General features: G+C 37.3%; 1 protein-coding gene and 1 pseudogene across 1 annotated transcript in view; both read right to left on the bottom strand.

The window, feature by feature from the left end:
• The window catches only part of HERC4 (HECT and RLD domain containing E3 ubiquitin protein ligase 4), a gene marked incomplete at its 3' end in the record, with an annotated part of 118,366 nt that overhangs the window by 39,627 nt on the left and 60,668 nt on the right, over nt 1–18,071 (bottom strand). Inside the window, exons 8-9 of the mRNA XM_017513737.2 lie at nt 17,935–18,065; nt 6,210–6,370 (exon numbers count right to left, since the gene is read on the bottom strand). Of these exons, the coding sequence (XP_017369226.2) occupies nt 6,210–6,370; nt 17,935–18,065 (292 nt within the window). The remainder of the gene's footprint in view (nt 1–6,209; nt 6,371–17,934; nt 18,066–18,071) is intronic.
• LOC108292688 lies at nt 1,390–6,197 on the bottom strand (annotated as a pseudogene).

Here is an 18,071-nt window from a genome sequence, read left to right as displayed (position 1 = left end):
TTGCCCACGCTGGAGTACAGTGGCTATTCACACACATAATCCCACTAATGATCAGCACAGGAGTTCTGACCTGCTCCATTTCCAACCTGGGCCACCTGGTGGCCCCCAACTCCTAAGAAGTCACCATATCAATGTTGAACTTAGTGCAGATACCCAATCCGCACAGTACATTATAGCCCAGAGCTCCTGAGCCCAAGTGATCCTCCTGCATCAGCCTCCGAAGTGGGTGGAACTACATGCACATATCACCATGCCCAGCAAAACTGTGACTCTTGCCAAGTCATAGAGGTACTACCTTGGTGAACTCGGGTAAGATATGGGAGAAAGCAGAGTCTCTTGTTCTCCTCCCTTACTCTCCCCCAAACAAATGAAGTCTCTCTCGCTGTACAGAGATTCTTAAGAGTTCGGAGAGAGGTGACACAAGCACCCCCATGACCACCACTGCTGAGACTGTGCTGGGTCACACCTTACAGTAGTACTAGGTCTCACCCAAGGCATGTGGCAACTAATTCCTGTCTATTGTTCATGTTTATTCAAAGCCCAAGGGCTCTTTAGTCAGCAGGTGATGAATCCTGTTAGGCCTGTGCCTTTGTTTTCAGGGCAGTAGCTTCCCTTCTAGACAAAAAATTTTTTGGTGTTTTTAAATAGGAGACTTGAGTTTTATTACTCAAATCAGTCTTCCCAGAAATTTGAAAGCTAGGGTTTTTCAAGGATAGTTTAGCAGGCAGGAGAATGGGTGCTGATGACTGGTTGGGATGTAATCATATGGATGTGGAAAATGGTCCTTATGTGCTGAGTCCATTTCTGGGTCAAAATTTTTTTATATTTTTAATAAGCAATAGACTCAAAGAGTTCCAATTTTTAAAGAATAGAAAATAATTAACAATCCTGTATATACCCAAAAGAACTGAAAGCAGAATCTCAAAGAGATACTTGTAAAACTGTATCCATAGCAGCATTATTCACAATAGCCAAAAGGTAGAAACAACGCAATTGTCCACTGACATATGAATAAACAAAATGTGGCATATGCATACCTCAAAGATATTTAGGGTTTGGTTCCAGACAACCGCAATACAGCAAATATCACAATGCAAGTCACACAAATTTTTGGTTTCATAGTACATGTAAAAGTATGTTTACACTAGGCTGGGCACAGTGGTTCATGCCTATCATCCTAGAACTTTAAGAAGCCAAGGTGGGCAGATCACATGAGGCCAGAAGTTTGAGACCAGCCTGACCAACATGTTGAAACCCTGTCTCTACTAAAAATACTAAAAAAAATAAGCCAGGTGTGGTGGTGGGCACCTGAAATACTAGCTACTAAGGTGGCTAAGCCAGGAGAATCATTTGAACTTAGGAGGTGAAGGTTGCAGTAAACTGACTGTACCACTGCATGTCCAGCCTGGGTGACAGAGCAAGACTGTCTCAAAAAATAAAAAATAAAAAAAAAAGTTTATACAATGCTGTAGTCCATTGATAGAGTTGAGCTTTTTTTTTTTTTCCTTTTATAGAGATGAGAGTCTCACTATGTAGCCCCAGCTGTTCCAAACTCCTGGCCTCAAGTGACTCTCTTGTCTTGGCTTCCCAAAGCACGGGGATTACTGCCATAAGCCACTGTGCCTGGCCCAATATACTGTAGTCCACTAAGTGTGCAATAGTATTATATCTTAAAACAAACAAACAAAAAAAAGTATATACCTTAATTTAAAGTCACTTATTGCTAAAAAATGCTAATGATCATTTGAGCCTTCATGAGTCTTAATCTTTTGTTGATGGAGGATCTCGCCTCAATGTCAGGCTACTGACTGATCAGGGTGGTGATTGCTGAAGGCTGGGGTAGATGTGGCAATTTCTTAAAATAAGACAGTGACAAAGTTTGCTACATTGATTAACTCTTCTTTTCATAAAATATTTCCCTATACCAGGAGAGGCTGTGTGATAGCATTTTACCCACAGAACTGCTTTCAAAAGTAGAGACAACCCTCTCAACCCTGGCTGCTGCTTTGTCAACTAAGTTTATGAAATAGTCTAAATACTTTCTTGTCATCTCTATAATGTTCATAGCATCTTCACCAGCAGTAGATTCCATCTCAAGAAAACACCTTCTTTGCTCATCCATAAAACATGAATGGATGAGGAGTATTTTTCGTTTTCTTTTTTTTTCTTCTCTAGTGTGTTCTAGGCTCCTTTATTTAAGAAAAAAGTGATACATGATATGGGGATTAAAATCAAGAACATCAGTAAACTTCACCTTCCCTCCAACCAGTTGCCCCAAACTCCCCTGTCCCCGCCCTTTGTGTTCCCAATTCCTTCCTTAGTGAATGAAGAACTTAATCTCAAAAGCCCTGGCACAAACTTTAGGTTCTCTTTCCCTAGCTTCTCCTTTCTTCTCATCCACCATTCCTAGAAGGGCAGGCACCTCAGTTTGAATGCATGGGAGAGCCCAGAGTGGTGATGGAAACAGGGGGAAAGGGACCAAGGAGTACAGTGCAGTGAAGTGAGGGCTCCCATAGCCTGGGATACCAAAATGGGGCCTTGGGGCCAGAGGAAAGGACACTGGTCCCCCTGAGAAAAGAGACCTAGTAGCCTCAAAATTCTCTCATTGTGTAGTCACTGCTTGATCGCTTGCCCTCTGGCACCCATTACAGAACCACACTCAGATCACATCCTTCTGGAGCCCAAGTGCTGGGTGATGTGGCTGATCTGCTACAGTGTGGGCTTTGGGTACTGCAGGAACAAATTCTCCAGGTTGCCTCTTACTTCATTTTCAATACTGGTTCACTTTCTCTTTTGGGACTGCATGAGTTTTTCTGCTTTGCATATCTCCTGAAGATTTTCACTGTTGTCAGCTTCTTCCATCCACTTCTGCAGCAAGGGCCACAGCTTATATATGCTCTAAGCTAAGCTGCAGAGCCTCAAAGTAGCAGATGGTCATTGGCTGAACACCTTCCCAAACAGAACCCACAGGGTGAGCCCCACATCGGCCTGTGTATATCCAGGGTGATCCTCTTCTGCTTCAGGAGCTTGGCAAATTTCTTGAGTTCTTTCTGCAGAGCTTTGATGTCTTGGACTGGATAAGGAATATTTTTCATTTTAAGATTGCAGCAATTTGGTCACATCTTCAGGCTTTAGCTCTAATTCTAGTTCTCTTGTTATTTCCACCATATCTATAGTTAAGTTCTTTGAATGAAGTCTTGAACCCCTCACTCATCCATGAGGTTTGGAACAAAATTCTTCCAAACTCCTGTTATTGTTGACATTTTGACTTCCTCCCACAAATCAGAGACAGGGTCTCACTCTGTTGCCCAGGCTGGAGTGCATTAGCATGATCATAACTTACTATAAACCTTCAACTCCTGAGCTCAGGCAATCCTCCTACCTAAGCCTCCCAAGTAGCATGTATCACCACACCTGGCTTTTTAAAATTATTTTTTGTAGAGACAGTGTCTCACTATGTTGCCCAGGGTGGTCTCAAACTGCTGGCTTCAAGTAATTTCTCACTTCACAAATGTTAACAGTAACTGGAATGGTGAATCCTTTAAGGGTTTTCAATTTACTTTGCCCAGAACCATTAGAGGAATCACCATATATGGCAACAACAGCCTTACAAAATGTAGTTCTTAAATAATAAAACTTGAAAGTCAAAATTACTCCTTGATCCTTGGGCAGCAGAATGGATGTTGTATTAGCAGGCCTTAAAAGCAGATATCTCCACGTATATCTCCATCAGATCTTTGATGTGACGAGGTGCATTGTCAACAAGCAGCAATATTTTGAAAGCAGTCTATTAACTGGGTAGTGGGTCTCAACAGTGGGCTTAAGCCAACATTAATATATTCAATATACCATGCTGTAAACAGATGAGCTGTCATCCAGGCTTTGTTGTTCCATTTATAGAAAACAGGCAGAATAGATTTAGCATAATTCCTAAGGGCCTTGGCATTTTCAGAATGGTAAATGAGCGCTGGCTTCAACCTAAAGTCACCAGATGCATTAGACCCTAAAAGAATCAGCCTGTCCTTCGAAACTAGGCATTGACTACTTCTCTCAGCTACAAAAGAAAGTTGTTCAAGACATCTTCTTCTCAATAGAAGACTGTATTGTCAACACTGAAAATCTGTTGTTTAGTGTACCCACCTTCATCAGTTACCTCAGCTAGACATGCTAGATAACTTGCTATAGCTTCTACATCAGTACTGTTATGTTATGAAGATGGCTTCTTTCCTTAAACTTCATGAACTAATCTCTGCTAGCTTCAAGTTTCCTTCTGCAGCTTTCTTATCTCTCTCAGCCTTCAGAGACTTGAAGAAAGTTAGAATCTTGGTCTGGATTAGACTTTGGCTTAAGGAAATGTTGTGGATGGTTTGATTTTCTATTTGGACTACTAAAATTTTCTCCATATCAGTAATAAGGCTGTTTTTCACTTTCTTACCATTCATGTGTTCACCAGAGTAGCACTTTTACTTTTCTTCAAATTGCATTCACAACTTGGATAACTGGCATAAGAAAGCCTTGCTTTCAGCCTGTCTCGGCTTTTGACATGCTTTCTTCACTACACATAATCCCTTCTAGCTTTTGATTTCAAGTGAGAGATGTGTGACTCTTCCTTTCACTTATATACTTAGAGGCCATTTGTAGGGTTATTAACTGGCCTAATTTAAACATCATTGTGCCTCAAGGAACAGGAAGTCCCAAGGAGATGAGACAGATGGGAATGGTCAGCTGGTGGGGCAGTCAGAACGTACACATTTATCAATTAACATTGTTGTCTTATATAGGTAAGGTTCATGACACCCCAAAACAATTAAATCAATGATCACAGATCCCAGATCATATTACACATATAATAACAACATAAAAGTTTGAAATATTGTAAGAGTTACCAAAATGCGACATAAAGATACAAAGTGAGCATATATGCTGTTGGAAAAATGGTGCCAACAGACTTGCTCAATGCAGTGTTGCCAAAAACCTTCAATTTGTAGAAATTCAGTATCAAAAATTCAGTAAAGCTTATAAGCTTTAGTAATTCTCATATTTCAATATTTCTCATTATTATTATATCTTTTATGGTGATCTGTGATCTTTGATGTTATTACTGTAATTGTTTTAGGTGCCACAAACCACATCCATATAATAAGAATGCAGGCTTGCCTCATTTCATTGTGCTTTACTTTACTGTGCTTCTCAGATACTGTGAATTTTACAAACTGAAGGTTCAGGGAACTCGGCACAGAACAAGTCTATCAGCACCATTTTTCCAACAGCATGTACTCACTTCACATCTCTGTGTCAGCATTATTAAGCAATAAAGTATATTTTTAAACCTAAATTATGAAGTATATTTTTAAACTAAAGACTAAACACAGTCTTTTAAGACAATTTTATTATTGCACACTTAGTAAACTACAATATAGTATAAATGTAACTTTTATATGCACTAGGATACCAAACATTTTGTGATTTGCTTTATTATGATATTTGCTTTATGGCAATATTTGCTTCATTACAGTGGTCTGGAACTGAGCCCACAATATCTCCAAGGTATGTCTGAATTATACAGCTTAAAAAGGAAGGAAATTCTAACACATGCTACAACATAGATGAACCTTGAAGACATTATGCTTAGTGAAATAAGTGAGTCACAAAAACAGACACTACTATATGATTCCACTTCTTTGAGGTACCTAGCCTAGTGTTAAGTCAAATCCATAGGGACAGAAAGTAGAATAGTGGTTGCCAGGCGCTAGGAGGAGGAGGGAATGAAGAGTTGCTGTTTAATGCATACAGCCTTTTAGTTCCTCAAGATGAAAAGAGTTCTGGAGATTGGTTACATAGTAACGTGAATATACTTAATGCTACTTAACTGTAAACTTAAAAAATGGTTAAGTCTGTAAATTTTATGTTGTGCATATTTTACCACAATTTGAAATAGAAAACAAAAAAACGTCCCACCCACTGGTATCTAGCTATCACTTAGTTCCCATATGTCCCACTCTCTGAAAGTAACTTTTATTTATCCAGAATTTCTTTATGCATTTACAAGTAAATATAAGCAAATCAAACCATCACATACATTGTTCTCCATTTGTTTTCACTTAACAATGTATCCTGGAAATCTTTTGCAGAAATCTTCATGATTTAAGACTAACATTTTAACAAGAACTTTAATACATGAAGGAAAGCTTTAATATAACAGAACTTACCAATATCTGGTAGACATTGCCCATTATAAGGGTACCAATTTCCTTTTACAGTGAAGGGACTTTTCCTGTTGCTTGTTGAACCAGTTCCCAGCTGCCCATTACCACCAAGCCCAAAAGAGTAAATTCGTCCTGATGAAGGAACAAAAGCAGAAGTGTGCTGCCTAGAGTAAAATGATAGAAAACCTCAGACTTAATGTTATCTTCCAACAATTTACAATGACAAAAGCAGAGAAAATGTCAAAAGAGGTAATTTTTCTTTTCAAAAAATAAATTAATAAATTTAGTACTTCTAAAGCTTCTGTACAAAATATTCATTAGTAGCTTTAATATATAGAATGAATTCTGTATCACACAGGCAGGCTACACAAGCATAGTCCAGAAAATTTCTACTAATGTTTAAATTTTAAAAGGCCCAGGTCTATATGGAAATCCCTTACAATAAATGGTTCAGCTCCAGAGTAGCATCTAATTACCTTGTCCAAGGAAGTCCCCACTACTCCCCTTGTCAAGTTCTAGTCCAGAGCGATGGTCTATGAAAGTCCTCCATTTGGGCATCACCCAGAAATTTTAGGCTAAGAAATGGGAAGTAATCTAGTACCAATCAGAAGGTTGTTATATACAGGTATACTTATGTATGACAGAAACAATGTTTCCTTTCTTCTGAGGAAAGTGATCTCTTTATGTGGTCATCAAAACTCACTCCTCTGGAGGTACTATAGTAAAAGCAAACCTAAGAAACCACAGAACTGAAGCTAAGGATAACCTACCAATCCACTCTCAGTAAACCTATCCAACTCCTCAGAAAAAGTCTCCTTATGTAAGCAGGGCACTATTTCATTGTGTACCCTTTCCATGAAATGGTTTTATTGAGAGGACATGGTACCTCCAGGTCTCGCCCTTGCTTCTGTCGGGTCTTAGATCTTACCTCCTGCCTCTTTGCAATTTGTGGAGTATTGTCTTAAAGTGGCTGAAATTATCCCTCTCCCCATACTCACATCTTATGCAGTATGACTGTTGCAATTGTTCCCAAGATTGGAAATCTCTTTCTCTATGTCTTAAATCCAAGTCCTAATCTACAGATTGCTTTGGCCAGCAGAAACGAGTGTCTCAGTTCTGAGCCTATGCCTCACAAGTGGCTTTATACACTCTTTTCCTAACTATCTTTAGGAATCCTGCTCTATTGTCATTAAGAGTAAACCAAGGTTAGCAGCTAAAGGATGATCTACAATCTGGAACAGAGACAAACTGTCCTAGCTGAGGTCATCCTAGACTCTCAGCTCCTAGCCAGATCATCAACTGATAATCTGAGCCAGCTAAGATGACAGCAGCCCAGCTAAGCTCGGCTGAAATTACTGAAACAAAGGATTATCAACTAAATAATTATTTAGGCCTCTAGGTTTTAGAGTATTTTATTTAGCGATATAAGCTAATCAATATGTTACCCAGATTGGCAAATTCTTTTAGAGTGACTCCAAAGTCAATTCAAACAGCTTTGGTTTTTAAATTTCAAATTTCTTTCAAATTTCAAATTTCTTTGTTTTTGCCAGAGGAAGTTCTCTTTATATCCTCACAACTCACATATGCTATTTTAAAGGTGTTTTTAAGTTTCAAAAGAGTTTTCAAGTTAGCTAGTCTGACAGATTACTAGCCTCTCTCAGGAAGCAGCCATCTCAAAGGAATATATTGATAGTTTGAAAATTACTGCAATATAATTTTATTAAAACTCCTCCTCCTCACATTGGCCTAATAAAAGTGCTGGTTCTTAACGTTGGCTGCATATTTGAATCATCTTGGGGTGAACCTAGGTAAAAACACACATTTTTGGCCAGGCACGGTGGCCCATGCCTGTAATCTCAGCACTTTGGGAGACCGAGGCAGGTGGATCACTTAAGGTCAGGTGTTCGAGAGCAGCCTGGCCAACATGGCAAAACCCTGTCTCTACTGAAAATACAAAAATTAGCTGGGCATGGTTGCACGTGCCTGTAGTCCCGGCTATTTGGGAGGCTGAGGCAGAGGTTAAAGTGAGCCAAGATTGTGCACTCCAGCCTGGGCAGAGTGAGACTCAGTCTCAACACCAACAACAACGTACATGTGTGTGTGTGTGATTATAGTATAAAGTTAATATAAGGGCTTGAAAGCACTTTATTATACTGCTAGAATGTGACCCTTTTTCTTTTGGATCATCTACTGATGGACTGACATTTTGGTACTCTTGACTGCTTCATTCAGGAGGTTTTTGACAATTACTGAATAACAAAATAATAAGTATTTCTTATAGTACTGACCACTTACTTGGAAGTCAAACTGATCAAAATACCAGATACCTACTTACATTTCCTATTTAGGTTAAGTCCTTAGATTTTACTCAATATGTTGAAATTTCACCCCAGATCCAGCAGTTACATGAATAAAATTGCTGAAAAGAACTGGTTTACAGAGCTAAGAATAACTATTCAAATCATGTATTACAGAAGTAAGAATAACTATTCAAATCATGTACATTTTGGCTGTTAAGAATTACAAAAGTGGGTAACATTAAATCATTTGTGATATTTCACAAAGGACTAATAAAATAGGTCACCTAAAAAAGTGATTTGAATTCACTATCGTGTTATATTAAGCATACACATTCCCATCACAGCCTAATGGTGGTTGGGCTGTATATTATAGTCCCCATACCTTAACTTTAGGTTTGGTCATATAGTTTGCTTTTGGTCAACGAGATTTCAGTGAATGTGATGCAAGCAGAAGGCTTGAAATGTGATGTACAGTTGAGTTTGTCTTCTTGTGCATCTGTCTCCGTCAGAAGAATACCCAGACGCAGCCCACTGCTCCTCTGGTATAGTCCCAAGAATAAGACATGTAACAAAGCCATCCCAGCTGAAACACAGTCTAAGCAAACTCACCCCGGGGAAGAGGCCCATTGAAACAGAACTGCCCCAGTCAATCTGTAGCCCAAATAAAGCTGCTCGAGAAAGCCTAAGGACCGAGGACGAACCACTTTACTGAACCACAGAGTAAGAAATAAACATTTACCATTGTATGTCACTGCCGGGCGTAGTGGCTTATGCCTGTAATCCCAGCACTTTGGGAGGCTGAGGCAGACAGATCATGAGGTCAGGAGTTCAAGAACAGCCTGGCCAACACAGTGAAACCACGTCTCTACTAAAAATACTATTATATATCATTGACATGTTTGTGCACAAGAGACCAATACAGACATTATAATTTATTGATTGATTGATTGATTGAGACAGAGTTTTTGTTCTGTTGCCTAGACTGGAGTGCAGTGGCGTGATCTTAGCTCACTGCAAACTCTGCCTCCCGCGATCAAGCAATTCTCCTGCCTCGCCAGTCTCCCCACTAGCTGGGATTACAAGTGCATATCACCACCCTGGCTAATTTTTGTATTTTTAGTAGAGGTGGGTTTTTTTCACCATGTTGGCCAGGCTGGTTGTGAACCCTTAACCTCAAGTGATCTGCCCACCTCAGTCCCCCAGAGTGCTGAGATTACAGGTGTGAGTCACTGTGCCTGGTCTCTATCAATACGTTTAAAATTAGGCAAAATAAAAAAATTCTTAGAAAAAAATTAACATTCATATAACTGACTCAAGAAATACTAAAAGCTACCTCATAGCCACTAAAGAAATTGAAGAATGTTTTTTAAATTCCAAAAAAGAAAATGCCAGGCACAAATGGCTTTAATGACAAGTTCTACCAACATTTCAAGCTGTTCTATTTCCAAAAATTAGAAAACAAGGGTACATTCCTCAATGTTATTTTAATTAGACTAGAAAACCTTCATAATAAAACCTTGTGAAAAGAATTAAAAAATTATAGATCAAGCTCACAAACAGAAATATACATAAACAGAATATTCACAAATCAAACCCAGCACTAAATAAAAATAATACTTGACCAAACTGAAGTTATTCCAGAAAATCAAAGCTGTTATTAACTAGAAAAAAAAGAAAATCCATCAATATGCCACATTAACAGATTCAAGGAAAAAAATCATAAATCATTTCAATAGATACATTAGATACAATAGCAAAAACAACATTAACAACTTAACTTCAATAGATACAACAGAAAAAACATTAACAACTTAACATCCATTCACAATAAAAAACTGGGAATAAAAGGGAAATCACTTAGTCTGATAGAGGTTATTCACAAAAATCTTTTTTTTTTTTTTTGAGATGGAGTTTTGCTCTTGTTACCCAGGCTGGAGTGCAATGGCGCGATCTCGGCTCCTGCCTCAGCCTTCTGAGTAGCTGGGATTACAGGCACGTGCCACCATGCCCAGCTAATTTTTTGTATTTTTAGTAGAGACGGGGTTTCACTGTGTTGACCAGGATGGTCTCGATCTCTTGACCTTGTGATCCACCCGCCTCGGCCTCCCAAAGTGCTGGGATTACAGGCTTGAGCCACCGCGCCCAGCCACAAAAATCTTAAGAGCAAACATGATAATTAACTGTGAAATAGTCTAAGTTTTCCTACAGAATGGAAACATTATAATTTTACAGCAAACAACATAATAGTTTGCTGCAATATTAATAAAACCTAACCAGCATACTAAAACAATTATATAAACACTTTAAGTATAAATAATAGAAATAATGAAAGAAAATTGCACTGACTCACAGATGATATGATTATGTACATGAGTAAGTTATTAATAAGAGTTTAGCAGCTGGGTGTGGTGGCTCACAAGGTCAGGAGTTCAAGACCAGCCTGGCCAAGATGGTGAAACCCCATCTCCACTAAAAATAAAATACAAAAATTAGTTGGGCGTGGTGGCACATGCCTGTAATCCCAGCCTTGGGAGACTGAGGCAGGAGAATCACTTGAACCTGGGAAGTGGAGGCTGCAGTGAGCCAAGATCACAACATTGCACTCCAGCCTGGGCAACAAAAGCAAAACTCCATCTCAAAACAAAACAACAACAACAAAAAAAGCAAAGTGATTGTATTTAAAATCAATATGTAAGTATCAATTATTTCTACATGCCAGTGATTCGTCAGAAAGTAGAAATAAAAATATAGTACCATTAAAGAAGCACCTACAAATGGAACTACGAAAAGATATACAAGACCTCTATGATGAAAATTTAAAACATTTTATTCTAAGACATTAAATAAATATGGAAGTTGGTTAGAAAAGTAAATATTATAAAGATAACGACTTTTCCCAAAATTAACCTAGAGATTCAATGCACTACCTATCAAAATCCACAAGGCTTTTTTTTTTTTTTTTTTGAGAGAACTTGATAGACCAATGCTAAAATTTATATGAAAGTAATAAAGGTTATCATCAGCCAAAAGCATTCTTAATGAACAAGTATAACAAGGAGTCACTTTAACCCAAATAGAAGAAGTTATTATGGTGTCTAGATAGTGTTTAAGTGGCACAGGGGTAGGCATACAGACTGAAAAATTAGAGATCACAGAAAGAGATCCATGTACACGTAACAATTTACGGCAACAGTGACACCATATAGTAGGAGGGTGAAGGATTTTCAAAAATACAACTAGACAGGGAGATTATTGGAAAATGGTGGAATAAGAAGCACCAAGAATCTTTTTCCCCACCTAGACAACAATGACACTGGCAGAATCTGTCTGACAGAATCATTTTGCAACTCTAGAGTCTATATAAAGGTTTGTTATTTCCAGGAGAGAGCTGAATGACAAATTCTGGTTAATTTCAATTTCAACTCATAGCACGGTAGCAGTTACCCATCCCTTACTCCTGTGTAAGGCAGTCATGAACAGGTTCCACGATCAGCTTGCATGCAACTTATAGGCACCAGGGTGGGCAATAAGGGCTTTGTTCCTTTTAGGAACTGACGTTCTGATCACTGATTGGTGCTTCTGATCACCAGGTGCAGAAAGGCAGGCAATGACTGTTGCACACTCTCCCACTCTGGCTAAAGAGACTTCCAAAGAATTCAAAGGGCTGATGTCTTTATCTTTCTTTCTTCCACCCTCCTTCCACCCCCCACCTTTCATTTTTTTCTTTTTTCCTTTGGGGAGCCAGACATTTAAGGTCTAGAAAATTAAAAAACAACCATTTATGGCTCAATTCAAGAAGTCACTGTGCATTAGCAGGGAAAAGTACAGGCTAAGAAAACATCTGCAAAGACCTCATTTTTATACCTCAGGGTAACTCCTGACACAGAGACAACCTACAATAATCAAAAACCAAAAATCAGCAAACTCTGGCGAAGGTGGAGAATCTGATTTCCAGTTACCACATTATTAGAGTTTAACGTCCAGTTTTCACAAAAAATCACAAGGCATACAAAGTAGCAGGGAAGTATAACCCACTCAAAGAAAATATAAACAACAGAAACTACTCCTGAGAAGGAGCTCAAAACCAGCCTGGCCAATATAGTGAAACCCTATCTCTATTTAAAAAATATGAGAATTAGCCAGGCATGGTGGCACGTGCCTGTTGTTCCAGCTACTTGGGAGGCTGAGGCAGGAGAATCGCTTGAATCTGGGAGGTGGAGGTTGCAGTAAGCCAAGGTCGCACCACTGTACTCCAGCCTGGGTGACAGAGTGAGACTCTATCTCAAAAAAAAAAAAAAGAAACTAAACCTGAGAAATGTCAAATGACAGACCTAAAATTTGCGTTCAGATTTAGACCTAAAAGACAAAGACTAAATCAAGTATCCTAAAGATGCTCAAAGAACTAGAGTAAGATGTGGGAAAAGGAAGAAAAAAAAAAAAGTAAGAACAAAATGGAAATATCAATCAAAAAGAAAAACTAAGAAAAATTTCCGGAGTTGGAAAGTACAATACCTGAAATAAAAAATATACTACAGAGATTTGAAGGCAGATTTCAGCAAACAGAAAAAAAAAGAAAAAATCAGCAGACAAAAAAGATAGGACAGTTGAAATTATTGAGTCTGTGGAACAGAAAGAAATATTTTAAAAAGTGCAGAGAGCCTAAGGGAACCATAGGACATCATTATGCCGACCAACATAAGCACTGTGGAATTCTCAGAAGAATACAGCAAGGGAAAGAGAAATTATTTGAAGAAGTAATAGCCAAAAACTTCCCAAATTTGGCAAAAGACATGAATCTAAACATCCATAGCCCCAATGAACTCTATGCAGGATAAACTCAGAGATCAACAAAGAGACACAGTTCAATCAAAATGCTGAAAGACAAAGAATCTTGAAAGCAGCAAGAGAGAAGCTGTTTGTCATATATGAAGGATTCTCAATAAAATAATTATAAACTGAATTCAGCAGCACACTAAAAGGGTTATACACCACAACAACCACCAAGTGGGAGTTATTCCTGGAAGGCAAAGATGGTTCAACATATGAAAATTAATATATGTAATCAATGTAATATATCAAATTAACAGATTGAAGAAGAAAAAACACACATGCAATCATCTGAATTGATGCAGAAAAATAACTTGACAAAATTCAACACCCTTTGGTAATAAAAAAAAAAAAAAAAAACCACAAAGTAAGGACAGAAAAAAAAAACACTTCAACATAAGGAAGCCCTATCTGAAAAAGCAACAATGAACATCATAGTTAACGGTGAGAGACTGAAAGCTTTTCCTGTAAGATCAGGAATAAGGATGCCCGCTTTCACCACTTCTATTCAACACAGTCTTTTCTAGCCAGAGCAATTTTGCAAGAATAACAAATAAACAGCATTCAAATTGGAAAGAAAAAAATAAAATAATCTCTGTATGCAGATGATATAATCATATATGTAGAACACCCTAAAGATTCCACACAAAAATTGTTAAAACTAATAAACAAACCTGGCAAAGCTGGAGGATACAAAATCTACACACAAAAATTAGCTGAGTTTCTATACATTAACAATGAACAATTTGGAAGAAAATAAAATTTTATTTATAATCTATCAAAAATAATAAAATACTTAGGAATTAAGAAGGCAAAAGATTTGCATAATAAAACTACAAATACTGCTGAAGGAAATTAAAAGAGAAATGGAAAGACACTCATGGTCATGGACTGGAAGACAATATTGTTAAAATGTCGATGCTACCCAAAAGAGTGTACAGACTCAATGAAAGCCCTATCAAAATCCCAACAATGTTTTTTGCAGAAATAGAAAAACAATCCTAAAATCCATGTGAAATCAAGGGACCCAAATATCTAATATCATCTTGAAAAAGATCTTGAATAAGTTGGTGTACTCTCACTTCCTGATTTCAAAACCTACCTCAAAAGCTACAATCATCAATGTAGTACTGGCATAAAGACAGATATACAGACCAATGCAACAGAATAGCCCAGAAATAAACCCTAGTACATACGTTGAGATGACTTTCAACAAGTAGGCCAAGACCATTCAATGGCGAAAGGACAGTCTTTTCAACAAAGAATGCTGGGAAAACTAGATGTCCACATACAAAAGAATAAAAGTGGACTCACGCCATATATAAAAATTAATTTGGCCGGGCACAGTGGCTCAAACCTATAATTCCAGCACTTTGGGAGGCCAAGGCGGGTGGATCACCTGAGGTCAGGAGTTTGAGATCAGCCCGGCCAACATGGTGAAACCCCGTCTCTACTAAAAATACAAAAATTAGCCAGGCGTAGTGGTGGGCACCTGTAGTCCCAGCTACTTGGGAGGCTGAGGCAGGAGAATCCCTTGAACCTGGGAGGCAGAGGTTGCAGTGAGCCCAGATAGCGCCACTGCATTCCCAGCCTAGGTGACAGAGTGAGACTCTGTCTCAAAAAAAAATTTTTTTTAATTAATTAAAATAGATCAAAGACCTAAATGTAAAAGGCAAAACTATAAAACTCTAAGAAGCAAACAGAAAAATGCTTCATGACATTGGATTTGGCAATAACTTCTTGGATATAACATCAAAGACATAGCCAACAAATAAAAAATAGACAAACTGGACTCTATAAAAATGTAAAGCTTCGTGAATCAAAAGACACTATCTATAGAATACAACAACCCACAGAATGAAAGAAAGTATCTGCAAATATCTGATAAGGGATTAATATCTAGAATATATAGAAAACTCTTAAAACTCAACAACAAAACAGCCAGATTCAAAAAAAAGAAAAATACTTTAATTGACATTTCCCCCAAGGATGTACAAATGGTCAATAAATATATAAAACGATGCTCAGCTCACTAATCATTAGGAAAATGCAAATCAAAACCACAGGAGGTGCCATGTTACAGCTACTAAAATGGGTATCATTAAAAAAAAAAGAAAGAAAAAGGCAACATGAGAAAATAACAGTGTTGGTGAGGATGTAGAGACACTGAAACCCTGTACACTCTTGGTGGAAATACAAAACAGGGCAGCTACTATGAAAGACAGTGTGGCAGTTCCTACAAAAATTAAAAATAGAATTACCACATGAACCACCAATTCCACTTCTGAGTATATGCCCAGAAGAACTGAAAGTGAGGTCCTGAAGGGATGTTTTTATATTCATGTTCATAGCAACAATATTCACAATAAGCTAAAACACAAAAGTAACCCCAGTGTCCATCAAAAGATGAATGCATAAGCAAAATGTAGTATATATACACAATGGAATACTATTCAGCCTTTTAAAGGAAGGAAATTCTGACACATGTAGAAAGAAATTCTACAACATGGGTCAATCTTGATGACACTATGCTGAGTGAAATAAGTCAGTCACCAAACGACAAATACTGTAAGATTGTGCCTATATGAGATACCTAGAGTACTTAAGTTCATAGAGACAGGAAGTAGAATGGTGGTTGCCACAGGAAGGCATGGAGGAGAATAAGAAGTTATTGTTTAATGGGTATAGAGCTTCAATTCTGCAAGATAAAAGGAATTCTAGAGATGAATGATGATGATGGTTTCACAACAATCTAAATGTACTTAACGCCATGGACTGTATTCTTAAAAATAGTTAAGATGGTAAATTTTGTTGTATGTATTTCCCACAAAAAACTTTTAATTGTGCTAGGGTAATTGACTATTTATGTTTTTAAAAAGTTGATTCCTTACTTGAATAGTATACTGTCCTCCACAAAATAAATCACCTTGAGATAGCTTACAGACCTCCATGTAAAAGGCAAAACTATGTTTCTGAAGAGAATAGAGATGATTGCTTTTATGCTTTCAGGTAGAAAAATATTTCTTAGGAAATAAATGGTACTATTAAGTAAAATATTAATAAATTCATTTTTATTAATATCTAAAACTTCTGTTCATAAAAAGACAACAGAATGAAAATAACAAGACAAAGTAAAACATGGAAAGACACCTGTAAAACATATGCCCCATAAAGAAATGTTATCCCTATACTGAGAAACATTATGAACTTGTATCTACAATATATATATAACAACTATGAATCAATTTTTTATATCCTGAAGAAATGTAAATGACCAATAAACACATGGAAAAGGTACTCAAGTAAGTCATGGAAATATATATTCAAATTATGAAGTAACAATAAATATCTAAGAAATTAGCAAAAAGTCTGACAATATTAACTGGTGACAAGAACACAGGGCATCAGAAATTCTCACACATTGCTAATGGGAATATAAACTGGAAAAACCACCTGAGAAATATGGTTTAACCTATAAAATTCAAATTAAATGTCCTCTATAACCTAGCAATTCCATTCTGGGTGAATATGAAGGCTTACATATACCACATAATAAAAGTGCAAAACAACACTATTCATAATTGCCAAAATCTGGCAACATGCAAATGTCTATCAGCAATAGAATTAGTATATAATCTATGCATAAAATTGACTAAAAAACATTAATGAGGCCTAATGATGGAGAACCATAACCACATAAAAATTATAGAAGCATGATGTTAAGAGGAAAAAGGAATCACCAAAGAATATTCACAGTTTGATTATATGTATTTGAAGCTAATAATTGGTAAAACTATTGTATAGATATGCATACAAGGTAGAAAAACATTAAGCAAGGTGATCGAAATTAAATTAAGTGGTCAAGAAAGGTACATTTTGCTACTTGGGAGTCTGATCAATTTAATTCTCCCAAAGATGAAGCTCAACCCAAAGATTCTTATTTCCAAGAAGTAAAAATCAATAGATAAAGCTCAATGTCAAAGGCTCTTCTGTTTACTCCCAAGAATTCAGAATAAGGAAAATCAGGAGATAATTGGTTTAATTATACCAATCAAAATTTTGTCACATTAATTCTGTCTTAATTAATTGGTCGATCTCTTCATCCTTTAAGGAAAAAAGGTAAGGCTGGGCAACATAGTGAGATCTTGTTGTTACTAAAAATTTAAAAAATAAAATTAGCTGGTATGGTGGTGCATGGCTGTAGTCCCAGCTCTCAAGAGGCTGAGGCAAAGAGGATCACTTGAGCCCAGGAGGTTAAGGCTGCAATAAGCCATAATTGTGTCACTGCACTCCAGCCTGCCTGACAGCAAGGAAAAGACCCTATGAGAAAGAAGCCTTTTAAGTGTGATATCAAATATAATAAATATAATATTACATATACATTATTACATCTTGCCTCAGCTAAATTTGTTCAAGTAAAGATAAATAAAATAAGTTTAAAAAAGACGTTTTCCCTGTTACTATGATTCCTCAGTGGCAAAATCAGTATTTGGAGGGGAAGGTGTTTCCTCAGATTATTAGGATCCCTAAAACAATTCAATAAGCAATCCCTGAATAACTGCAGTTTAGAGACCAAAATATTCTTTTATCTAACAGCTTACCGTCCACAAGCAATCTGAGTGACAATGCTTCCCATAAGTTCAAAAACTTTCCTTGGGTTTATTTCATGACTGGTAGAATTATGGCCCAACTGACCATACCCTCCAGCTCCAAAAGTAAACACTCCACCTTCCTAAAA

The sequence above is a fragment of the Cebus imitator genome, unplaced genomic scaffold (genome assembly GCF_001604975.1).
Source record: "Cebus imitator isolate Cc_AM_T3 unplaced genomic scaffold, Cebus_imitator-1.0 Scaffold499, whole genome shotgun sequence".
Taxonomy (NCBI): domain Eukaryota; kingdom Metazoa; phylum Chordata; class Mammalia; order Primates; family Cebidae; genus Cebus; species Cebus imitator.
The sequence above is the reverse complement of the archived record's forward strand: the minus strand, read 5'-3'. Positions and strand labels throughout refer to the sequence as shown.